Source organism: Hermetia illucens, chromosome 2 (genome assembly GCF_905115235.1).
Source record: "Hermetia illucens chromosome 2, iHerIll2.2.curated.20191125, whole genome shotgun sequence".
NCBI lineage: Eukaryota > Metazoa > Arthropoda > Insecta > Diptera > Stratiomyidae > Hermetia > Hermetia illucens.
The window spans coordinates 125,714,913-125,742,002 of record NC_051850.1 but is presented as its reverse complement, the minus strand read 5'-3'; the positions used below and the strand labels follow the sequence as shown (position 1 = coordinate 125,742,002).

The 27,090-nt window shown below is 37.3% G+C and overlaps 1 protein-coding gene across 3 annotated transcripts in view; it reads left to right on the top strand.

The window, feature by feature from the left end:
* Window positions 1–26,808, top strand: part of LOC119649185 — a 53,926-nt gene extending 27,118 nt beyond the window's left edge. The window contains exons 3-6 of one of the 3 annotated variants that reach the window (XR_005249103.1): window positions 17,483–18,644; window positions 18,747–18,859; window positions 18,964–19,086; window positions 25,436–25,564. Coding sequence is in view for 1 of the 3 variants with exons in the window: in XM_038051212.1 (XP_037907140.1) it covers window positions 17,483–18,644; window positions 18,747–18,859; window positions 25,436–25,575 (1,415 nt within the window). In the remaining 2 variants the exon portion in view is untranslated. Of the gene's footprint in view, window positions 1–17,482; window positions 18,645–18,746; window positions 18,860–18,963; window positions 19,126–25,435 lie in introns of all 3 variants that reach the window. The other 2 variants (XR_005249104.1, XM_038051212.1) reach the window with 2 other exon arrangements.
* Window positions 26,809–27,090: the final 282 nt, after the last annotated feature.

The following is a 27,090-nucleotide window of genomic DNA, read 5'->3' as shown; positions in this document are numbered from 1 at the left end:
TTAATTGGAGAGATATAGATGTGTGAAGTGTGTGTTTATTTATTTGGTTTTTAAAAGATGAAAAACAAGCAGCTGAGGAATAATATGTGGAGAAGTTAAGTAAGTTATTAGAAGTATATTAAACATATGTGTGAATGATTGACCGAAAATTACAGAATATTAATTTCTTGTGAAATGGGTATAAATACTGATTACATAGCAAATGGGCTGAGATCGATCAAAGAGTAAGTTTATGATTTAATTATAGATTTTAGGTATTTTTCAGATAGTACGTAAACAAGGCTGGTCTATATTTGCTACATGTTTCAAAAACAAAATAGAAAGATTAACTTTCTCTTGGTATGAGAAAAGAAAAACAGCCCTTATTGCTGACAGGCGTTTTCAAATGGTTTAACTGGAATGAAATGTAAAGATGTGCTAAAAATTAGTATTCAGAGAAGGATTCAGCTACCCCGTCTCAATCAAAGTTTCTGTGCTTTTAGTGGCATTCAGAACTGGGATCCTATGTATATTTAACACATTTATTTTTCTAATTGAAATCTGAAATTTCACGAAATATTTATTATGATTCTACTTTAACCTGTGAGATAGTTTTTTACTCTTAGTTTAAAAACATAGATAGTTTTACACTCTTTGTACAAAATTTTCGCCAAGTTGAAATAGTTTATCATTTGTGTGATACAGTATTTTCGCCCTTGGATAAAGTTACCATGTCAAAAGGATATTGTTTCCACTTATTCCAAAATAACAAAGAGTCAACTTTAGTTCTTTATCATTAGCCCGACGGACCAATAGAAGTTTTGCAATCCAGGATGAGCTTCCTCCAAATGCCAATTGTTTCTTCGGTTTTCCCCGCGGGTCAACTTTGTTGAGACTTTTCCTTCAATTGATGGTTCTTCGGTCGTCAATTCACGCTATGAGCAGTTTGGGGGATTTTGTGAGGATTAATGTTACTGCTTGAGCATATAACACAGAACTCATTGTTGTAAGGCCAGTTCGCCAATTTGATCTTTCTTTGATTGGTCACAGTACCCGTCGTTCAAATATGTCAAGAGCTCTTTTGGACGTTTGTGTCATTTTTTCACATGTCTATCCCATCGTCATATTTACTGCAATTTAATCTTTTTGAGCGTTTCTACCATTTATCAAAGATATTTTACTGATCTAGACTAATTGGGATTACGTGCAAGCATTGTTTAAATGTCGAGAAGTATCTCCATGACAGATAAGAATGTGAATTTCTCATTATATCTAACAAGGTACGACTGGATCATTTAAGGCGAAACTGAACATTCGGCTTTAAGTCATTGCCATGCCTATTCAATTATCTTGAACCGAGTCAGACCTCATCACAACGTTTCTCCTCACTTATATTATTTTCGAATCCGTGAATAGTCATTTGTGAGACTTACAAAATCCTTCCGAGTATGGGTTTTTCTAATCAGAGTTTCAATCTTTCATTTCTGTTGTCTTGACAAATCCACTGGAATGGTTAATCTCAAAATTGTCAAGTCTGAAACAGAAAATTCAAAGAAGGTTTTAAAGTACAGGGCCCTTACGTGAAAATTCCCCACCGTTTATGAAGAATTGACAAAGAAAAGAAAATGGGAGAGTTCTGGAAAAAAGTTTGAAAAATCGACCATTTTTTCAGTGTTTTTTTTTGCACGTCAATTTTTTAGTGTAATTGTGGTAAATTGTCAGCGGTTGAATAGATCCTAAGATTAACAACAACTCATGGTTGTATCTGATTCGTCATTGGTGGTCGTCTTGTTTAGTTCTGGTTATTTTCCCCAGGACCGTCCACTTGAAGGGGAGTGGAGGATATTATCATCCTGGTAAGGCTTACCTGTTTTGCTGCAATTCCCTAATCAAATATTATCTTGCACAGCACATTTCGGTCAATACTGTGACATGCCAGTTTGAAGTCCACGAATATTTGATCGATGGCAATGTTGAATTCCCAGCATTTTTATAGCACCTTTTTGACCGTAAATAGTCAATTGCCGATTTTCCTTGGTATTTTCCAATCGTGTTATTGGCGTACAGAGATAATTCTTCTCTCTAGAATTTTGGTCAAGATTTCACAGGCCCTAGTGAGATGTCTCTGTAATTGTCACATATGAACTTGTCACCTTTTTTCGGATAGGCACATTACACTTTTTGACCACTCTTGCGGGATCTGTTCGTGGTCTCAGATGAATAGAATCAAATTATGGATAGGTTTAATGGTCTATGATGTGTTCAGCGGGGATGATCCATCTATGCCCGACATCTTGTTAATTTTTTGACATTTGGTTCCTGACTTTATTTCTTCCACTGTTGGTGGTTCAATGTTTCCATTATGCGCGACCATAATTCTTGTGAGTTCTGGTGTTTGGGTTGTGTGAGAGGGATTGAGAATTTCTTTGAAATAAGGCGTCCATCTCCTATGTGATTCCCTTTCATTCTCAATAATTGCTCCATTTTTGCTTTTACAGATCCGAAACCGGGATTGATATCCTCTACTTAGGCTCTTCACCACTCTGTAGCCTTGTTTTGTGTTAATGCTCGCGATGTTGTCGTCAATTTCAATTCTTCGTCAAAATGTTTTCGCTTCGTTTCCCATAATATTTTATTAGTTGCTCTTCGGAGATTTTCGTAATTTTCTCTCTTTGTCCTTGTGGTTCATCCTATATGTTGTCTATATGCCTCATTTTTATTGTCAAGCCCTTTTGGCATTCATCAACAAAACAATCAATTCTCCGGCGTTGGGATTCACATCCAACCCCGTTGTTCACTGTTGTTTTGTTAGCGCATTTTAAGTCATACCAGGTGTCATCTATAGGCCTCCCCGAGAGATTCTGGAGAAGGAGGTCTCCTGCTATTAAATCTTTTTTAGCTTTCCAACTTCAAATTTTCGAAGTGGGAGTGACCTTGTATTTGCTGCTTGAAGTACATCTTTCACGGAACCAGATTTGTTTAGTGATCTAACATTCCAAGGGTAGTCAGAGGTCAGAGGTCGAGGATAGTCATTTTGGTCGTTTGCGCGGTTGATTTCGTGGTATCAATCCTGTCCGAGGCTTTTCATCTTTTTTTTGTACATGCTTTTTGATTTTTTGGTGGATGACACGCTTAAAATCGTGTTACATCACTCTAATGCTCAAGTTTTCTCAAAATATTTTAGGAGGTAATTTTTGAAAATGTAAGGAATGCAAAATTAAATTTATAATTTAGCCTAGTACTTTAAAAAGTGCTAATGGGAAAGGCCTCACAATGAATCCTCTTAACTCATTACAAAAGTCGATGCCTCTTCAAATAAAATGTATTTTTTGCGTTCGAAATTTTGATTTTTCATGATAAGCATGAAATATTATGGTCCTTTTCCTATTTTACGTTGAAAAAGCGTCATTATCCATTCAGCAGATGCAGCTATGCGACGTGGAACTTCTAATAAATTCTTACAAAAATAAAAACAAATATTTTTTAGTCTTATTTATTTTTCAGTAGTTTCTTCCAGCTCCACAATTTTACTAGATTTTCTTCAATTTTTCTGCAACTGTCAAAAAGATGGATTTCCGAAGGTCTTCACAGTAGGCAACCGTTTGGCGACGACTTCCGCGGTCGATGTTAATTATATTTCCCCCTAATGTTTACTTTTATTCTGAGAATAGAAAGAAGTTACTGGAAGCCTAATCTGATAAAAGCCTACCAATGTTGTAATAATTTTAAGTTAATTCTATAATTTTGGATGGAAGAGAATTTAGCCTTTCGCTAAATAAAGACTTTATGCTTTGCGCAGCCGACGCAAAAACAAATCATTTATTTCTTTTTCTACAATGAATAATTGATGAAGATTCCTTGTTTTCACGAATAATAAAACGGTGAGGGCACATTATTAGCCAATTTTACCGTCCTTTTATCTGTCGGAATCAGATCACCTTGCGAAATAAATGTACCTACTCCAAGTATCCGAGAGATTGGTGCAGGCCCATGTGTAAAGAAAGGAGGATTGGTGGCTTAAACCCTCATTGGAGTCTATCGGATGAGGATGTCAATAAGATAATAAATTAATAAATAATAATCAGATTTTTGCGCACCGGTCTGGGCTGAATTCATCACCGAGGTGAACGGGGCCCATGGTGGCCCTTTGGAAGCGGAATTCTGCAAGTCTCTTGTGATAGGTTTGTCTCCCATTCCCTGATCGGTGGAGTTAGGCCCCTTGGTAGGAATTCGCAGAAATCCCTTTCTTTTTTAATCCCCCCTTCTGGACTGTAGTAGTAGTAGTGCATCTTTGATATGTACCGACTAATAAACTCATCATCAACTGATCGAAATTGTTCCCCTGTCTCATTTTTCGTGTCAAATTATCTGAATTTATCTCCCACGGGGTAAATATTGTTGTGGTATATGATGCCTATACAGAACTGATTTTCATATATTTTTGAACATTAGCAAAAGATTGTTGCTTCGATTGAAACTTTGATAATCATCTAGATCCTTGTAGTCAAAGTTTTATTCCGACTTTTAGCGCTCACTTCAGTTTGTTGGCTGAATACAATACTTTCTTTACTGTGAAAGCTCTCCGTGAGATTTCATTGGGTGAATTAATTCCAGCATCGAATCGCCTTTCAATGTTCGCCTGATGCGAATACACAACCCACGTAAATATCGTCAGTACCTGCGGTTGGACGGGCTGTCACATTTCAACTCATTAAGTTTTGGAGAGAAAAACGTTCACAAACATTGAAGTGGGCCATTACACTCATACGCTCTGAGTTTAACGTGGAGTGAGCACCAAACTAGAAAGTCTAGAACCTGATGTCAAAATAAGCTTGAAAATTCTCTTTAAAGTGATGTATTTTCCAGGCCTTGAGTTTTTGCTATAGCTTAATTATAGTTGATTTTTTTTTATTCATGGTATCACATTCGAAGTGAATGCTGCGAGTGTGGAACTCATATGAAATTCCATATCGTATCCTTGTAGGTGTTTATACACTTTTTTCTCTCATGCAAGGCAGGTGGCAGGTGGAGTTTTTTTTCCGTCAGCTAGATGAATGTGTAAAATCTTCCTTTAAAAGGTTTTATCCAAAACTGGTTATGTGAAAAAAATTGGCTGCTTCGATTTCGATTGAAAATCTGTCACACTTTGATTCACGGAATTATTCTGGTCCGTGAAAAAAAAATGAAGGAAGCTTGCTTTGAATTGAGCCAAGTATTTTTTTGTCTTTGACTCGCGGCGTCTCTGCTCATCTAGAGATTTGTCAATGATTTAAAACTTAGGATCTGGACCTATAGCATCTGAATCAATAAAGCTTGAAGGAAGGTTCCATGTTTTCTAATATGCGATAATATTTGGAGAAAATAAGATACCTTCAATGTTTGGTGAGAACAAATCTAGGGCTAGGAATGATGCGATTTTAAGATTTCATCCTGTAATTCCTTAGGTAAAAGTATACGTAATTCAATAAATGGGTAGAGGTAATCCCTTTCTTTTATTTGCGACGGATCTGTGTCAAATTTAAGCCAATCCAATCTGAGATGTTGCGGTCATTGTGCATGATTTTTTGAATTGAACGAATCTTGGCAGAACACTGAAAAAAATATATAATTTCGAACTATAAATTGCATTCGATACTCTTGATTGCCTCAATTATTTCTTCCGATGTCGAAAATCTTTAAGCTCAGGTTTATTTTTCACATTGCGGAATCAGGGTTATCTGTTAGACGACATAGGAAATCGATCAAAAGTTGAGTTGCTTAAGGCATTCCTGGATATTTATATGACAATCGCACAAAAGATACCGCTTAAATATTTAGCCTTAAAAAAATTTTCTACGATATTCGCTTTGTACCCCAGGTGTTTCAAGAGTTTCATTCTTAACCTTCAAACTGATCCAGGGGATTTGTGGGCTTGTTTTCACATTTCGGGTATATGTTGTCAGACATTTTCTGGTAGAAGAGAGTATAGCATTTCATACATTCCCTAAATTATCCAGCCAGCAAGTAGAAGCATATTTCCTTGCCTACGGTAGGATTGATCTGCATATTTCAAACCAGAAGCACACGACAGGTATGCTGTATATTATATAGAATGTACGCTTCCCTCGCCATTTTCCTGGAAAATTCCAGTTTCACTAAGATTTTGCCACTGATAAGAAAGACTAATCAGAATTCTGTGAACAGGGAAGTCATGAATAAGGTTTTCCCATACATTCTCATGTTAATATAAGTTAAATTTCCACTCCTTTCTGGGAAATGACTGGTCTCTCAGTTGAATTATTTTTGATAGTCCTCAGCAATTAATATGAATTGGTAGTCATTTACCACGATATCTAAACAGTGCAATTTCTCATTTATAATTAAGAACACAAATATAAAGATAAGATACTAACTTTGCTATCATATCGAATGGCTAAGAAGCGTCAAGCAAAATAAATAATAAATAATAAGCCATTTTAGAAATTTTGAACCACACCTGATGGTAATAAAGTCACATGGCTGACTCCGACATACGTACATGCGGCTATGTAAATAGAATTATTTTACCTTGTGCAGTAGACAACGGCGGGCATGACACGATTAGTTTATTTTAAAATAGTCAAATGTTTAAAATAGTCTCCGATATTTATCTGTACTTTTACAGCATTCCAGGAAAATTCTATTGTTGCATGCCTGAAGCGAAGTACGTGTACTTATGAAATATTCAACACTTGGGCCGATATGGTATAGCATTATGTTAGTTTCCAATGAAAAATCTCCAAATATAAAAACAAGATACTCATAGAGTATATCTTACCTTGAAAGCACTTTTGAAATATTATTTTTCACACCCCTCCGAGGGAATTCCCATAAATACCAGGCGTATTGGAGCGTTGTCGTTTAGATTCAGAAATTTGCTTTGCAAATTTTCTTCATGGAAAGATTGCTTGGAGAAAAGTTTGCGTGACCTGGTGGTGTGACTGCATATTTCATAAACATGAAGACATTTCTGTTAGTTTTTTGTTGCAAATTTTTGTACAATGTAGAATATGAAAAAATCTTTTCACTACATACTTGCAAACTTCACATATAGTAAACAAAGATACGTGGCCATAATCTCATATTTTATAAAAACGATGAAATTCACTAAGTCTTTCGAACCAGACAATTAGTCTAGCTCAATATAATAAATTTTATGATGCAGGAAACATTTCCGTTTGGAGATAAATCGGTGATAAGATTGAAACCGAACACAATGTAGTACATATCGTTTTATAGATAAGATCTTCATTTTTCAAATACAGCGGTACCGTGTAAGCTTTGTTGATAAGATTGTTTGAACATTTGTTTACAAGATAGTAGTAGTAGCTATCATAAGCTCTGAGTTATTAAAAGTACAAGACAGTAGCGAGCAATCGATTATCGACCGGTGCCTATAATGTTCATACGAAACTCATTTGAATAAGTTTATTTTAAGTTAAGCAACTGCGCTCCTTGTATTATAATTGTATCGATACCAGAGGATATTTGAAGAAATCTTTGGACTACTACGTATACCACAAGGAAAATCTAACCAATAAAAATGACAATATGAAAACTTCAAACGTGCAATTTTTGTCCTCTATGGCGATATAGTTTGTTCCGAGCTTTGGCTTCCCAGACACGTTTCACTCCATTGGTTTACTCCTTAAATTCCTTTTTAGGGATTTTTCAGTCAATAACTCGTATAATGTAATCGGCCCATTGGAGCTTTCAAAAATTGAGGATAGAGGAGACTTTTAGTTTATCTTATATGCCATGCGATATAATTCCTTGTTGTGTTTAAATCGCAATACATTACTTTTGCACTATTCAAAAGATTTTTCTCAGAATTCTACTTTAAGGGGGTCATCCCGTGTGAAGGCCGTTTTTTTTGCCTTTTTTTGAAAAATTATTTTGAAGGACTGGATAAAAATAGAAACGTGATTTCACCATATGTTTATTGATATCTCTAGTATATGTGATAAATTTTTCAGCTTGATATCGTAGCTAGTTTTCGGGATACGTGTCAATTTATGCACCCATCTCCAAAAAAGGTGTTGTTCTGCTGGCACACTGGAGGGCGCTGCGTTCATCTGAGGAAAAAAAACTAAACGGCATTTTAATATTCCACGTTCCGCAAACTAGGATAATTAGAAAATATTAAAAGGTAAATTTTTGGTGGGCTTTTAAAATTAATTTTTTGGATTTTGGTGTTTTTTTTCGGCTTTTTTTATGAATAAAAAAAAACGACCCGACCGATTGCAATTATCCTAGTTTGCGGACGGTAGAAATATGTATTAAAGAAGTCCTGAAAATTGCAAAGAATTTGGTGTGATAGATTTTGAGCTATGGTGGCAGCCGATTTTCAAGATGCAGTTTCGAGAAAAACGCATTTGAAAATTTAAATGTGGTTATCAACAGTAAAATTTTAACTCACCATTAATCTGCTATACCTATTCCATAGAGAGCACCCTCCATTTCTTCAAAAAAGTCTTGTAAGGCCGATTGTTGCTCTCTGGTTTTAATTCGGGCTCTTTTAGCGAGGTCAGTTGATCGTTGTTCGGACCGCCAAATTCGCGCTTCATTACGGCGGTCGACATAAACCTGACATATGTGGCCAACTTGACATCCCATTGTCCCTAGGATTTTGAGAATGCCATTGAATCCTTCATTGAAAATAATTACAGCCAGAAAAGTGGCTATTTCTACGACCTTGGCCCCAGAATGAAGGTGTTTAGGAGCGAATGTCCAGATCAATGCATTTAACGACTCATGTTATTCTGGGTCTCTGCTCCTAAACATTTGTTCAACAGATCATCTCGTGACAAATCTTCGTAGATTGGTTTGATGACTGTTTAAACTTCTTCAGTCAAAGGTGCCTTCTCGTGGTGGAAACTATCCAGTTCTCCTTTAGCTTCCGCTTTGCGTCATTTGCACCGCCTGCTGGACAATTTTGATGCGAAAATCTGTCTGTAGAACATTTATGGAAGAAAGTTGAACAAATTTCTTGCTTCATTCCTTCCCAAAAAATGTAGTGACGTCGCTAATAACCTTATCAGTAAGTTTTCCAGCCCCTTTTCCACCAATGCCTTTGTGATTCTACTTTGCATTTCTAAGCCGCGTTCCCATTCTTTTCTCGCATGTCCTACGCATTCATTCTTTTCTACTACGTATATTTTATTATTTGCAGAAATTCGCAGACATACCGGAGAAAACTCCAGCAAAATCCAATATACAATATATAAAACTTGCCGCAATTGGAACATCCATGTTCATGCTTGCTAAAAGTTTCTTTGCTGATGTTGATGTGAAGTCCTTTTTCTTCTCTGATAAGTATCGATTCCCATGAAATGCTCGTTTTTTGGTGCGAGCATGACGTTGAACATTAAAGTGATCTCCCTTCGTACGATCCAGTTAAAAAAATCACTGAACACACAAACAGCACAATACTTACAACAAAATATTATTTAACTGAGTATAGCTTGAAAGCCTTTCAGTGCTCACTCTAGACTGGATTATCCTTTTTATTCCAAACAGCAAATAAGTTTAGACAATTGATTGGTTTTCCGTCTTTTTATATTTATACCTGTGTCCGAATTTATAAGGCTCAGGTAAAAAAAAATTCGATGCTCTTTCTCATCGAGTACTCTAGCCGCGGCTGCAAACTCCTTACTTGTTTAATCCTGTAATTTCTGAACGACTCGGAATATCGGAAAATCCCTTTGCCCACATATTCTCCACTATATATAGATACAATTCATGCAAAAAAATCGATTTCTCCAACTCGACACACGGGATGACCCCCTTAAGTTAATGCATAATACGTTGTGGATGCGTCTTCATTTCCTACAGTGGATTTTCGGTAGTCCATGTTCTGCGGTTCTGCCTATTGACGCACGCCCTGAGGTGGAAGAGCATCTCATCCGAGAAAATTACTCTTTTTCTGAAGTTATTGTTCTCCGTTTGTTCATGCGAAGCCTATTGAGCAAATCGATGTCTCTTTCCTTGATCTGTACTATTCAACTCTCGTGTAACTTGCATCTTGTAGGCATCTTATGTTCAAACAATACGCGGTGGTCCTGTTTTCTTAATATTTGAAGCAGAACTCGTGGCCTCAAACTTCCGGATCAACTTATGAACTGACGATTCCGTTGGAGCAGTTCGAGTATTACGCGTAATTCAGGAAATGTTGCCTTGGAACTTTAATTTTTTGTAATAACTTTTTAATACTTCGATAGGTTGCTCAGTTGTCATTTGGTTCATGACGAAAATAAACATTAAACAACAATAAGTTGAAATTTATGTCTATGTTGTTTTCTACAGTTAATATATAAATTAAGAAAAGAATTAGGCATTGTCCCTTATACTGTAAATTTTTTTTATTTTCCTTCCGCATACAATTGTTTCCGGATAGCTCAGTGGTTAGAGCACTGGGTTGTCATACGGAAGGCCGCGGTTCAAATCTCGCTGGTGGCAGTGGGATTTGTATCGTGACTTGACGTCAGATACCAGTCGACTCAGCTGTGAATGAGTACCTGAGTTAAATCAGGGTAATAATCTCGGGCGAGCGCAATGCTGACTACATTGTCTCCTACAGTCTATTGTAGTGTACCGTTATGGTCTTGAATGAAGTGCTCTAACACACTTCAAGGCCCTGATCCAATATGGATTATTGCGCCAACGATTATTATTATTACACAATTGTTTCGGAGACCACGTGCCTCCTTCATCAGTGCTAGTACCTAATCTAATCTAACCAATGCTCACTAAACAAAAGCTATCAGGTTACCAATGGGAAGCTTATTGCATAACAAACATGAACGAATCACGGCTGCCAACCATTACAGGAAAAAATGGCGCCAAATTCAAATTCGTCCTTACTTGCTGGACACTATATTTTATGTGATTGGTGTGTGTTTTTGGATGGTATATTTACCAGAAGTGCTAAGTTATTAACTTTTTCTATCATATATGGTGGCAAGCAATAATAATAATAATAAACTCTGCCTAGTTAAAATCCGTTTTTCATTTCGATCATGATTTTCATTATATTGGGCTTAGTGGGCAGCGTTACCTTCTCGCCTTGGTTTGGTATCACCAAGGCTCGTTAGAGTTCCTTTTGATCTAAGAAAAGGGGGCAACATGATGATGATTTGAATATGAATTTTTCTTTTTTTTCTTTCGTTTTTTTTTTATGTAAAGAACATAGAAACCAATCCCTCTTCCTGTTTGAGACCGATCCGGCTTGCGATGGATCAGTTAAGTTGTTTTAAATTCAAACCTGACTTTGCACACATATTGATCAATACTATCATATGTGTATTCAACATCTGCAAATATTTCATGAACCTCCAAATTGAACTCCCGGTCGTTACTCAAGGCTATTTTTCATGGTTAAATATAGGTCTATTTCTGAAAATCTAGCACCAAATTGTTGATACCATTGATTGATGTTCTCAACGCAGAGCTCTCTGTGACCTTCGTTAATACTTAGTATAGTGTATTTACCATTTTTCTCGTAAGGGTACTTCGACTCGTCTCTGATGAGAGCATAGAAGCTGTTTTCAAGTTTTTGGCATATTGTCCAGTTTTAGACTTTTGTCCGGATTATTACCTCTTCTGGCGATGGAATAGGGGCGGAAGTAAGATAAGGCTTTTATTATTTTCTACTGCTTTTGAAGTTTTTCATCCGAGAGACAAAACGTTGTCATTAATGTTCCTAAGCACGTTTTCAAATGAGCATCTTTTCTTTTCTATTAATTTTTGTCGTTGGCAGATTCACTTGTAAAGTCATTGAGTATGAGAATTAATTCGTTTTCTACAGTAGATATCAAAGTTGGGCCTGCGAGTAGGTTTGTTTTCATGTACTGAGATTCAACAGCGATAAGTGGATAAGACAAGACAGTGGTTAGAGTCAGTGTTCGCCCCTTGAAATGCACGAACGTCGTGGTGAATCTGAGTGAGAGTACCACCATCGAAAGATGTTCAAATTCTTATAGGAATGCGCTGAAGTCGGAGCCGTGTAGAGCTTACTATCATATTTCTACCAGAGAGGAAACTAATGAGGTTGATCATTATTATTTTCCTGCTTCAATTTGATTCTCATGCCCTCACTCTGCATGATAGTCCGCCCCCTGTGTTAATGCCCACGTTTCCCATTCCTATAGTCCTACACAGCGTATTAGTATCTCGTATATATCCAGATTGTTTTTCTTGTAAACCTTTCATGAATTTGGTGGCGTTCATTGTCGTCCTTAGTGAGTATAGTCACCAAGTAAACGAACTGGTATATCTCCTGTATTTGTCCATCGTGACATTTTGTCTCAAACGGGTAGTATTTTTCGACCCATTGATTCTGATTCCCAATCCAGTTAGTTCCGAATTCGACTGTTTTATTTGACTTTTATTGACGGAACTAGATTCTTCTAACTTACCCTATTGGCTCGATAGTTTGATAGCAATAACGGCAACACCATTTCACTCTTGAGACATGCTTTTTTTAAGGTTTTGTGTAAACACAAAACCTTATTAAAATCGGTTTACTGTCTGTCTGTCCGTCTGTCTGTCTGTCCATCACACGCATTTTTCTTGGAGACGGTTATAGCGATTTGGTAGAAAGGTGGGAACTGTGAACGCTCACGCATACAGTGAGTTACATCCTTTTACGACGAATTTAAGGGGGGGGTCCCCATACATGTAAAAGGGGGGTGTAAATTTTTTTTCATCAAATATAGTCATGTGGGATATCAAATTAAAAGCCTCGGTTAGTACTTTTCGATTCCGGTCTTAGTTTTGACATTTGTTGAAAAGGTGGGGAGTACGGGGGGTTGAAAGTGGTCATTTCTTTAACGAACCCATTCTCAGGAACTACCAAACCGAAAAATCTGAAAAAAATCAGGGGGCTGCCACTATATGGTGCCTAGGCTCCGAAATACCCTCCATACCGATACCTGTTCAAATAAAGTTAATAATAGTAATTATATTACTATAATTTTTAGTAATTGACAGGAAAACCCCTCTTAGGTTCACCGTAGAATCACAAAGTTTTGCAGCAATGTAGGCTACGGTATAGAGCATAATCTTGCCAAATTTTGTGAAAATCGCACTATTACTAACAAAGTTATACTAGGTCAAATCTGTCGCTCCTTTATTTTCTCTTGAATTCAATTTTTACTTAGATCATTCTAAGTTACAATTACATTAGACGGGTGCGGTGATCGGGATGGTTGAGCACCAGCTGCTCGATCTCGTTATCCCAAGTTCGAATCCCGGTCGTCTTGGATGTTTGTGTGCGTATTCGTCCTGCTCCGCAGCTGTAGGCTTCTCATTCTCACAGCATGAAGTGTGACTGAAGCAGTCTCATTGAAACCTGAGACTGTGTGGATGCTGTATACTCTACAAACGAGTTAACAAAAGAATACTATCGTGCTTAATTGGAAGTTCTATTAACTAGAACTGTGTTGCATAATCTGCTTTCATTTCATGATATTCTGGATAATCGCTTTCTTTGTTATACTATCCTCCTTTCGTATTAGTAGCGTTGAAGCCTGTGCTAACTCAATCGGTTGTTGCTCTTAATCGAAGATATACAGGCCCAGAACTTAGCATTAGAAACTCTCTCGAATTGGCCTGCGAATATCTTCATGATCGTTTTTCTCTGTCTTAGCTTCTGTTGCTCCTTTTCGTCTTCGATAAAAAGTGAATATTTTTCATTTAGTGCAGCTTCTATTTTTCTTCTAAACCCCCGAATTTTTTGTCTAAACTCGGACGTGGTCTCCAAGGACTTGTAATTCTGCCCACAATTCTAGGCAAATTGTGGTATCACTTTCAATAAGAGTTTCTGAAAGTATCTTCTTAGATATGTAAAAGCAAGGTCTTACTATTCCTCTAAAAAAAAGTTAATGTTATTAACGCGCAATTCAACCCCTTTTCTCCTTGTCCGAAATTCTTGAGAAATATGTAAAATAATTCCTTTCGAAATGCTTCAGGCATTTAATGTTCAAGAAGCAACGTGGATTTTAATAGCGATATTCGATTGTCACTAACATATTAGAGTTTACGAACTTTGTCCTGAAGTTTCTGAATACAAGAAAAGATGTTCATATAGTCACTTTTTGTTCCTTTTCAAACTGCATTGTTTCTCCAAAGCTCTCCAAACACCATTCGTATAGTTTTTCATCATGGGTTCTTTTCCGGATTTAGGTCCTATCTGTATGGCAAGCTAACTTGAATGTCTTTTTATGATTTTCCTTTTTTCGAAGTTCCAAAAGGTTCCAATTTTAGTTAATACTTGTTTTCATTTTCCTGCTTGTGAACAGAAGCAGGAGAAAAAGAAGAAGATTCATTTATTTGCATACGTTTCTGTGGATGCCTTTTTCCTTTGTTTTAAATTGGACTTCAATCAAAATTTGACGCAATTTCTTATTTCTGTTACGAAGAATTTGGTACTTAATGTATAGTAAATAAATGTTATACGTTATCTTATTCGTTGAAAACGTTTCAGTCGATCCGACATGAAGGTCGTGATATAACCTTTGATATTAAACTCTAACTTAATCTACGACGACCTTCTTTGTTTGGTCTCCAGCATGTGTGGAGTATTGCTGCATTGGCAACATCAGATTCCTACAAGCTACCTCACTACTCCCTGCGTTTCTAGTCTCGTCAAGATAAAAGCTTTGGACCGCGATTTGTTCCTTTACATATCTTTATTGGTGTGAAAATTGTTGGTTGTCCTTATTCTAAAAACATATAAGCCTAAAGCTCGCTATCCACGTGCAGTTACGCCCGAAAAGTCCTCATTTGACCGGCGGCCGTAACTTGGATGGGATGCAGTTTGTCTGTCAGTTTTGACTGTTCAGGAGGTTGGTGATGGAATGAAAAATGATTCGAACAACCGGTCAGACATGTTTCTGTAGGTTGTGAGTGAGAATTTTATGGCCATTTTTAACCCTGGTTAATATTTTTGATAAATGCTCACACACAAAAATTCCCAAATTCTCATCTCAGGGCCTTCCACGTCCAGGGTTGAACTAATGATGTTACACCTTGCCGGTACGTGGATGGTGCATTCAGTTCAACTGGTGGCCGGGAGCATTGCGGGCCCTTCCGACGTAACTAGCAGGCCGAACTAAATGTGGGTGGCCTTTTTAAAAACGAATTATGCATCCACTGTTGTGAGAGCTATCTGGGTTTATGAACTCAATAAGCGCTAGTAATAGTTTGTTCAAAAAACACTGATTATAAATATGGTACCGTGAATGAAATGAAGAATGAGATTTCAGATAAGATAAGATGGCCATTCCATTCTACTCATCCCATTTCCGTTTTTCTATTGGACACTTTTTCGGTTGTTGTTTATGCTATGCCGAATTAATCTTCTACCTCCCTTAGATCATACAGTTTCACTGAATAGCTGGATAGCTAAACAAGGCAACCCATCTCTGAATAAAATGCTAGGCTAGTTGTAATTAACATTTTTTTACTGGTTTCTTTGTATCTGTTGCTCTGACAAGATTTTCTCATCATATGTATGTACCTTTATGGATCAATTTTCTGTACAGTTGTTGCTTTTCTATAGGTCCATATCACGTTCTACAAAATATCTCTGCCTTGTCTCAATCATCAAATCAATCATCGTATTATTTTTCAAGTACCATTTGACGATTAATCTCCCCTGGCATTTCATTCTATGTTTAATAATAAGTACTGGTTTATCTGTTCTCCAAAACTCCTTCGTGCGGCCGCTGATCTGGATGATCTGCAAGTTGGAATAGTTTTCTGAAATGAGCACTGGTACCTTTATCGTTCTACAGAAATGGCGCTGGAAAAAATGATACCTCATATATGGTCTTAGAATATGAATCATTGCAAACTCTTCCAGAAGAAACGATGATACTGCTTTGGTTCTATTGGCTTAAGGTGAAACTACTTTCTTCAGTGAAGAATGAGGGAGAATTGTCTTAATCACGTATCGGAGGAAAGAGCCATCGATCTAATGTGGGTGAAGCTAAGGTTCCCTCTTTTCCATAACTTACCATTTGTTTCATAAAATATTTACAAAACCGTTAAGCACTTAAGGGGGTCATCCCATCTAAAGGCCGTTTTTCTAGAAATTTTCTATGAAGAACTAGATAAAGGTACAAATGCAAATTTTTCACCACATATTTATTAATATCTTCGGCATGCGTAATAATTTTTCCAGCCTGGTAGCATAGTTTATTATTGAAATACAGAGTAACTTATACACCCATCTCCAAAAAGGTGTACGGCGCTGTAATCATCTTGAAAAAAAAAATTAATTAATCTTAACTGACTATTAATCTGCTTTATGTTCTCCATAAACCTTAGGTTTCTTGAAGAAACACAGGTAAAGCCTTGGATTCAATTTTTATGACTTTAGCGAAGCCATTCTAACGTTATTCGGACTGAAAAATACGTCCCTATGGCGATGGACATAAACCTGGCATGTGACATTTTACGTGATTAGAACTGTAATTTCCGAACGACTCCGAATATCAAAAAATCACTTTGCCCATATATTCTACACTATATCTAGATACAATCGATGGCAAAAAATTCGATTCCTCGGATCCGACACACGGGATGACCCCCTTAAGACATCAAGTTGGATGTTATCATCTACCACTGGTTTTAAGGAATTGAGTACCATCACAATCCTCTCTAGTCTTGATCCTGCTTGAATATAATTTGTTTTAAATTATCTGCTTTACTGTAATGTTATTCTGATTGATATTTTTTTCTTGTTGTGGTCATCTGTGGCGAGTGTTTTACGAATATCTTGGACGATATGGATCACGAATATCGTATTAAATACCGACAGTGTTCGCATTAAATCCATATGGGTTACTGTGCCCAGATTACTGTGCCCAGATCACCGACATCAGCGCACCCGTGTCTGTTACAGAATGAACAGTGAAATACCAAAGATGCAATGTTAGGGATATTATATATGTTTGCAGGTTTTCGTGAGTTCGTCTACATTGGCGCAGCGTTCAATGGCATTTGGGTGGATATTGGCGTCGTTTGATATCTCCTGGTAGTTTGTTTCTTAGTTTGTCCAGAAATTCAATTTGAAGGATCTTTTCAGTTAAGAATAGAGTTAACAAAACCTGAATTTAGAGTATTTTTAGCTAAGTTATGCAACTACATATAATACAATAGAAAATTCAAACAAAAGCACTGAGGAGTGCGACAAATGGCCCCGGAATATGTATATTTGCAACAAATAAAAATATTTACTGAAGGAAACGGTTTTTTTTAATAATATCAGATGCCCGGGCTTAGACATTCATACGCAGTGATAAATATAAGAATTGAATGGATGAAGTGTTTTGAAATTCGATAAAAAGACATGATGGCAACTTCCAAATATTTTTTATCCCATCACTGTTACTTCACAGCAGTCATTATATTCACTTTCATATTATCCACAATATGTAACAATGCATAACAACTAATTGTTTCCTCCTAATTCTTTCAGTTCGCAATAAAGTTAGTGTTTGGTTATCGGGGATCGTTGACGAGGTTCGTAGAAAAAATCCTGTTCGATTGCAAAAATGGACTGGAACCGCCGATAACAGTCCAAGTTCAGAAGCGGTTGAAAATATCGACATATGTGAAGACACTGCTAAACATTCTGAAGAGCCAGTACCCAACGAACAAACTGAAGTCACATTGAATGATACTGTGAGTGGATCTAACCAACCAAGACTATGGAGTGCAGGAAATTTCTTAAACAAGGTTCGAGGATTTGAGGGATTCCACTCTGATCAGGAGGATAGCCGACTCAGTGTGGGGAATATCAAATTACTGGGAAAAGCTAAGATCAACGAGTTTTATGATAAGGTTCGCATAAATAAGGCACGGTTTGATAATTTGAAAAGGCGTGGCAGTATGGATAAATCAGGGTCCAATATCTCAGAGTCTAACATCTCAGAGACAGACGAAAATGATGTGCAAAAGAAAGGTGGCGAAGGAATTGGCCTTTCTTCAACTCAAAATAGCTTTAATAACACCAAGGAGGATATATCATTGAGTGATAGTTTAGAAGTGTCCGAAAACAACGATTCATTATTTGTAACAAGTCGAAAAATGCCATTAGCCATAATTGGACGCAGTAGTACAAGTTGTGGTTGCAGCTCATCCACAAATCAAATAGAAACAAATGAACTTCAACCACCGCCAAAACCAACAATGAAATCGAATAAGGCACAGAAGCATTTATTAGGGAATATCGGGCGTAGTTTTAGCGAGCAAAACGATGACGAAAATAGTAGTAGCTTTATGTTAAACGAAAGATCTCGCAGCTATTCGCATGTTGAGGAGGATGGACCAACGTCTAAAAATTCTAATGATAGTGATAATATTGTAAGCAGCAGTTTGCCAACATTTTTTGGACTTAAATCAGTACCTGTTAGCCCAGTGCCACTACATAAGGGAGTAATGTCAAGAGAAGCGTCACTCTCAGATAGTTCTCGACGAAAAAGCCTATTACGAGACAGTTCTGTCCAATCGGATTCAAGCCATTGTTCAAGCGTTGAGAGCTTGCTGGAGGCAAGGAAGCCAGATCCTGAAGCGATACTGATAAATTTGGGTTTTGGCCCAGCGCAATCAGAAGATGTTATATCTAAAATACCAAAACGGTAAATATATTATTATATTTTCGTATCATTTCATTCCGCCTAACATAGTTCCGTAGAAACTTGCCTTGCAAATGCGATTACCAACCGCGTCTTAATTTACAGATTTTTGAAGCCATCACAAGTAAGAGGAATTGATATTGAGACATTTCTGCGACAACAACAAATGGCTAATCACCTGCATGATCATAGTGTTCTCGGTTATCGAGGACTTTTAGGTGAGTTACATTTTTTATAATATTTAAAATATTCTGAACTTAATGTATACTTGTATTGTACTAATAATGAAAATGGGTTCTTGAACTAACATAACATTTTTCAGATCCCGAAAAGATTCTAATTCTGCAAAGATTTCAGCCGCATACACATCGACATCACTAAAGATAATGATATCGTTAATACCTGCATACCTCCAATTGTCATTCTACTTTGCTTATAACTAGAGGTTTTAGACAGCTTTCATAATTCTTTTTGTTTCAGTGCGGTGTGTAGAAATGGTCGTGTTTTTGTTCACCTCCCCTTTTTGCTTTTGAAAATTTGTGGTCTAGCCTAATTGTAAAAGCATGAATTAATCGAACTGGTAGCTGTTATGTTTACACAAAAATAACTTAGCAAATTATTATCACGTATATTAGCGGCTTATTCAATTGTATCCTTCTAAAAGTAAAGTATAATATATAAAAATTATTCCAGTCGTCAAACTGGACAAAATGAACATAGTGACCAGGTTTTTGCCACACTTCTCGCTATTCTTTTTCGCTTCAATCAATATCAACCTTGGAACATATTTTCGTCTTCTGAGGTTGTAATATAAACACCTAACATACACACAAAATGGAGTTGATAAATGTGGGTAAAGAAGCGACCTTTTAGTATTAGAAGGAGCTGGAAAGTATCTGCCCGCTTATGTTTAGCACCGCCCTATTCAATTTTATACACATACATGTGGATCTGTCACGTATGTGCTATATAAAATTTATTGCAAATATAATCAAAGTCAGCTATAAAAACATTTTAAGGGTGTTTTTACTACTTCAAGGTTTTCACATAGTAAATCCTATGTATGTTTTTATTGTTTAATGGAAATGATTTGGTTGGTAATCAAACTTGAGCGCACTTTTATGGAAAATTGTTGAAGATTAGTTTTTATTGATGAAAATTTCGCCTAGAGTTCAAGTTATCCCATCGAGATTTTGATTGCGATATTCCATTAAACAGAGGGCTTTGTTCACACATTTTTTTGTCTTATTACTAAAGTGTCTGGGACTGATTGTAATATTTTCTAGTCTTAATTCTTATAATATGTACTGATACCAATTTAATTTGAACTTCAACTGGGCCTTTTCTGTTGAATATCAAACCAACTTCTAGTCCCTCTCTAATTTGAGCCGTTTCTATCGTCCTTCAGGTACACATTTTTTAAAGTCTTGTAATTTATGAAAAAGTAACAATTATTGAATGAAACATTAAAATAATGTTTTAATTTTAAATATATTTTTATGAAAGGGCGCTTCAGTAATAGTTTAATTCTTATTAATATTGTTCCTGCACTTAGAGTTTTCGCGTTAGCTTGGACTCGAAACGTATTCCTAAATATTTGACTGTTTATATTAGCTAGATTTTCATCCTTAAAAAGATCGGTAGCATGTAGTTGACTCATCCAACTTTCGTGGTGAACATAACTAGTCAAGACTTCATGGTCGTCGTGAGTCTGTTACCGAGGCAACAACTACTTAAGCGGTCACATACTGTGCTCGTAAACTTGCTGACAATTATTACGGCTAGATCGTGCGTAAATGTTTCTGTAAAGACCTTTGTGTCCTCTAGATGTCATGGCAAGGTGTCCATTACCAGGAGCCATAACACAGGAGAAGAACCCCCCTCCCCCCTTCTTTTTTTAAGCAACCCTTAGGACATCCTGCCTTCATAGATTTCTGTCCGACAAGTATGTGGATTTTTCTTCACTCCACCATGTGAAGGAACCAACTGATTAACAGCGGATCTATTCCATTATATTTTGCCACATCACAAATCACAGCGAATGAAGCATAATTGAAGGCAACTTGGATATCTCAGCTAGCGGCTGAATCAGACTTTAGAGCCCGGTTAGGGAGCACCCTTGTCGTTCTCCTCTGTTTTGCTAAATCCGAGTACCATCGTAGTGTTTTACCCTTCTTTAACGTATTGAGTGGACAGTCCTTTTCGAAAGTTTCTCTCATACTAGTTGTGATCGTCGGGGTTCTTTTCTCAATTCCAGCAATGGATTGGGTGCATGCTCATTACGAAATCAAAGTGATTGTGATCCGAGAGCGTGATATTGCTGACTTTCTCCACTCTTCGATAAGAGCTGCAAAGTCAGGAGATGCGACCTGGATGACGATGACCACATTGAAGAAACTGGGGTCATTTCCTAAATTGAATTGAATAGAATGGACTTTCCCTATTTACTTCCTGGATTTTTTTAAGAAAAACTGGAGTTCGTTGAGGAACACGCCCTCAAATGTTGGAAAGACGGTCCCATAAACTAATTTAGCCGCTGAAACCCCTAGGTTTTAATAAAAGCTGTTGCACAGACTAAGCAGATTTGTCTAGTGTGTGTTGAGCATTTTGTACCTCTCTTCTTCCCCTGGTGAGTGGTCAGCTTCCAATTTGATAGCAGACGACGCATCGGTACGTTTTCGGCACTTTGATTTGTTCTGAATCTACATAACAATGCCTGGAACTGAAGATCCTGATTCGATGTCACTCTTGTTGAAGACTCGAATCTGGAAATCCAAGTCAATTAAAAAGCTCATGTGTCAAGTAAAAATGTAATAATATCGACGAGATTTAGTGAGGGGGCCCACGATGTCAAAGTGGGTGTGACCGAGTCCAGTTACTAGATTCGTGGCCTGTTTTACTTGAAACATTTGTTCCTCTTGCAGTGGATGCAGTAGCAAGCCTGGTGATATCTGCGGCCATGGGCAACCAAACAATTTTTCCTTGCATTTGTCTGCCAGTAACACGCCCACTGGGATGTGCCATATGGAAAATAAGGCTTCTCAATGACATCGCTAACTAGAGCCGAAAATTGCTAGGTTAAGAATTAAATTGAACTTTGGGATTTCCTGGAGTCCCTCGTCTTCGACTTGCAGTGATGTCCTCGGTTGTAAACCAGCTAACGTGTCAATGCGTTGTATCCGAGAGAGGGAGTGTGCTGTCATGATGTTTTTTCTTGGAATGTACACATATTCTATGGTCAATATTAATCAACTGTCCGAGCTATGATGATTGGTTTCTCCGATTTCTGGCTGAACACATAAACGGTGGAGTTAAGGTCGGTTTTGATAATGAGCTTTCGTGTCGAAAGTCATATGTACTAACTTTCCTGAAAAAAATGAAGGTTGTTGCGAAATGGCTCGAGCACACAACTCACTCATGTACCCGAAACTTCGTTCTGGATCAGTAAAACTGCGTTTTCCGCAGGACGAGGAAGCAGTGTCGCTTTGGCCAGATCAAATTAAATTCTTGTTTTGCTTTTTGTCTTCCGTGAGCAATTGATGCAGTGGAGCTTGGGTCATGCCAGTGTTTTCTGGGAATTGAAAATTGGTTATGCCCATCCTCTTGAACTCCAACATTGCATTGTCTCTTTCCGAGAGTGACTTAGATTTGTTATTGTCTATCTATGTAGTGTTGTAAGGTTTGTGCTGGGTCACATAGGCCGAATAACATTATCTTGATCTCGACGACTCTGAATCATATCACAGCTGTCCTCGGAATATCTTTGATTTCTATGGACATTTCGCTTTAATCTTGTTTTGTGTGTGGCTTGTGTATATTCACGATAGAATATTTATCAGAGGCAGTGATATCATTGAGGTGTATATAATTTTCTCAACGGAGGTAGGATTGGTCTGTCTTTACCACGGGTTGACGCACTAACTCAAAGAGGGCTGCGGAATTTTTAGCGACGTCGAAAACCTTGGTTTTCGTTTCCCACTGCTTCCTTGGGGTAAATCTATGCGCTTTTGACGCGAAATCTCATTTTCTTCTTGACCTTTTTCACTTTGACTGGACTCACGACGTGTTCCTTATGACATTTTAGAGAGTTTCGCATATAGCTGGTTCCTTAGAGTTCCGGAATCGTAGAAATTTGTTATTTCGTCAATGATTGGCGCTAAAATAATTCCTTAAAATTAGTTGCTTCTGCCATGAAATTACAATTCAACATTTATCGGAATCTAATGCCGAGTGTGAGGTGTTGGCTCGTAAAGCAGGTTGTAGTGAATGGTTAGGTATTTCGATCAGATAATCTCAAACGATGTTACATTCTCTTTTCGTTCTGAAGCTCCTCAACTCGATATGATGGAGTTAATTTTCCGGCAGATCTTAACGATGCCATTGCACAGGGAGAACACGTGATGGGATTTTCTCGATATTACTTCCAGTATAATCTTAATTTTGTCGAGTCTGCCGATTACCTCCATCAATACATTTTCATATGTGGTACAGGGTGGACTGGATGGCATTAGTGCTACGATATTAGGCGGGTGTGACTACTACGATTCGGTCCAGGTCCCCGGAAATATGCTGCTTTGCGAATTGCTCGTTAGTTGTTCCATAAACAACGACTTGAGAACCCCAGGGGCTAACGCTAGTACTTTTACGGTTGCGTAAGTCATAAAGTTAATGAGAGGGTTCGTCCCTGATTGATGAAAGCCCCGCAGGCTTCAAAGAATGGCAGAAATTTGAAAATTCACGCGCCCACAATCTTCAAACCGTTGGTCTTTTATACAAGGTTGCGGTTTGCTGAAGTGTTGGAGTTTGGCCTCTCTTATTGGTTTCACTAAAACAATCGGAGCGTCAATTTGAGATAATCGCACCTCAAATTCACCCGCTGATTGCTGTCTTGTAAGTTAAGCCACCGATAAAACAGCATAAGGGACACACTGGTCCACCGCGTATTAAGTGGTGGCGATTTCATGAAAAAAGCGAAGAAATGACCTCACTCACGCGATTATCAACCATTACGAATGTCAAGGAATCGTGGAACCTAATTAAAAACATGATATATCAAGTCAGGTAAGTGGTTCTTCAAATGGAGGTCGATAATAAGAAACGCCTCTACTATAAATTTCTCGACGATAAAACGCTAGCCAATTTATAAGAATGCGTTAAATGTTTTAGGTAGGCCTTGCGTCCACTAGTATGAATGCTGAACCTGCACTCAGTATAAACTGGACCGTGGGGTTAGACCGACACGGCGGATACTCATGTAAAACTACCAGAACTTAACTGTCAGCCCCATTGAAGTCAAGAGCCTGACGACATCGCAACTGAGCTCTGGAAAACAAAGAACTGGGACCTAACACTGTAGCTAGTGCGTTCTTCAATCGGATTGAGGAGGGTAGAACACCATTTGACTGACAAGAAAGTTCAACAGAAAGTTCAAATCCGGTTAATGATAACCGTACTTGATATCCCTATTCCCGACATCGTTCAAATAACCGGGTTTTTCAAGGAAGTGCCTCCTCACCACTCCTCTTTGATCTTATTGAGGACACTCATATGTGACGTTTAACGGCCTTCACACTGCTTTATGCAGATTATATTTCCCCAGCGTCTCATAGCCAAGCTGATTACGAGCAGCTTGTTCAAGAATGGAATAATTGGCTCATGAAACACAGTCTCAGACTGAATCTAAATAAGAAAGGTTTTTTGATGACCGATCCCAATGAAACAGGCACTGATTGTCAGTGATAGTGTCCTGCTCAGAAGTGAGCTATTAAAATATCTGGGATCAATCCTACCAGGCAATGGTGAACTGCGATATGAAATTGCTTCACGCATCATTACAACTTCCGTTCTTGGTGATTGACCTATTAATGAATGTCTCAAATCCAAAATTTGCCGCAGTGCCGCCCGCCTTTTCGTCTTCTATGGTTCTGAATGTCGACCGAATATAAACGACAATGTACGACGCTTCACGGTAATGGAGATAAAGATGTTGTGTTGAATCGGTGGCATAATACGTCATGATCACATCTGAAATGGGGATATCCGCGATCGATATGGAGTACAGCCTAAATGAGGATATCCGTAATCGATATGGGGTTGCACCGATCATGAAAAATTGCTAGAGAGGCGTCTTCGATGGTATGGTCATGTAATTCGCGCTGACGAGGTCTGAACATCGAAGTCAATGGAAATCGACCAAAAGGCCGGCCAAAATAATGATGACTTGATACGCTGGATGGTGATTTGAAAGCTTCGTGACACCATCCAGATCAAGTCTTTGACCGAGCAAAATGACCAAGTTGTTAATTAGGTGATGTTCAGGATACGGTTATCTATTTTTCTCAATTTTCATGGAATAATAATGACTAAGCATGTCCTGTATATAAATTCTATTATAAAGTCTATATACCTCTGACTCGTCCAATACGCATGAAAACATAGTAATCACCCAGATAATTCTTCCGCTTTGGAATTCACTACAGTTTTGTGTGCGTTCAAATGCACGCTACATTATTTTATATTTTCACTTTCGTTTTCATTTGAAGCACGTCTTTTGCGCTCCAATAATGTTAATATGAATATTTATTTTAAAAATATGTGAATAGTATTTGAAATACACAAATTCATTAGGAATGACACAATGAGTTGATAAGTTATTTTTTTTTATTTTAAACGTTTTCATGTTTAATTATTTTTGCAAGAAAATATTTATGACTTTTTGTTGCGTTGATGCATGTTAAGATTAAAATTAAGATTAATTCATTTCAATCTAAAATTGGTTTTTCTGTTTTTAATAGGCAATCCGGATATTCCGCCGTCATTGATTGTGGCCAAAATAATGGAACGCTTCGAACGAAATGAGAGAAATCGATGTATAATGGATATAAATTTAAACAGGCCACAGTCAGCACCCCCAACGCCAGGACCAAACCAATAGGGAATAAGTGTATCTTTCTCAATTTTAAAAAGACTTAATGTACACTAGAACGATGCATTTTTTATTGAATTTTCAGCATTTAGGGAATATAGTGTCCATAGTTACGATTGTAGTATGCTCGTTCTAAATAACTAACTTAATATAATGCTCAATATCTATTTCTACCATATTTATGAAACGTATACGTTTATAAAAATATTTCTACAAAATTTACATCATCTATATCTTGTTTTCGAGGAAATATGTTACAAAAACACAAAGGATATTGAAATTTAGGCAACTATTACAAAATCAGATATTAGGAATTGAATATTCGACAATCAGGTTTAATTTAGTTTCTTTATTTAGAAGGCAATCGCAAAAAAACATTCCACACTTTTGCCAAAAATACATATGCTATAACTTATCGTACTTCTATTACAGTTACTTAATTTATGTGAGTTTTAAAATGCTATTAGTCTCCATCGATTGTTCGATTTTATCTTTTCAATAAGTTGAAACTTTTATCAAATACAAATTGCGGGGATACAAACCAGGTACAGATCATGTAGAATATCACCAAATGTTAAAACTCTCAATATTTAATCTTCTACTGTTTCTAATATCTTAATAATCTACAATTTTCCTTTAAAAAAATGATTCTATTGTCTAGGATTAAATTAGCAAAATGCACCGAAAGGCTCAACTTCTTTCTATGGTAATTGCAATTTCAATGAAGTTTTGTAAGGAAGTATATGCGTATGGAAATGAAAAATCACGCGGTTTATAAATATTTGATAAAGTAAATTTTTCAGTGGCTCTCTTGTGTAGTACCTCGTTTTTTAAAAAAACGGGGAATTTTGAAATTGGCATTGAACCGCAAATAACTTGTGTATTCAAATATTCGACAGAGTTTAAATGTGGCAACCCCTTTATGTATTTATGTTTTCCAGTCTGTTATTGGCATCATCACCATCAATAATGTAGCAAACGCTGTCCGGTGTATGCCTGCTTTAATAAAGGCCCGGCCGTCAATTGAATTGAAAGCACTATCTACGTACCGGCAAGCCAAGCGGCATCATTAGTCTCTGGACGTGGAAGTCCTTGAGACGAGATTTTGAGATATTGTTGTGTTTGAGCATTTATAAACAAGTCAGGAAACTGGAAGCTGGTCGCTTCAGGTATGAAAGGTTTTGTGTATTTCTTAGTACGTAGCACGTAATATATCCATATATTATGTGAGAGTATCCACTTTCAAAGAACCAACAACTTTGACGTATTATAACTTTTTTAATAATAGTGCGATTTCCACCAAACTTGGTATGATCATGACTATATTTGATGAAAAAAAAATGTACACCCCCCTTTTGCATGTATGGGGACCCCCCCCCCCCCCCTCTTAAATTCCACGCAAAAGGATGTAACTCACTGTATGCGTGAGCGTTCACAGTTCCCATCTTTGTGCTAAATTTGGTGTCAATCGCTATAACCGTCTCCGAGAAAAATGCGTGTGACGGACAGACAGTCAGTAAACCG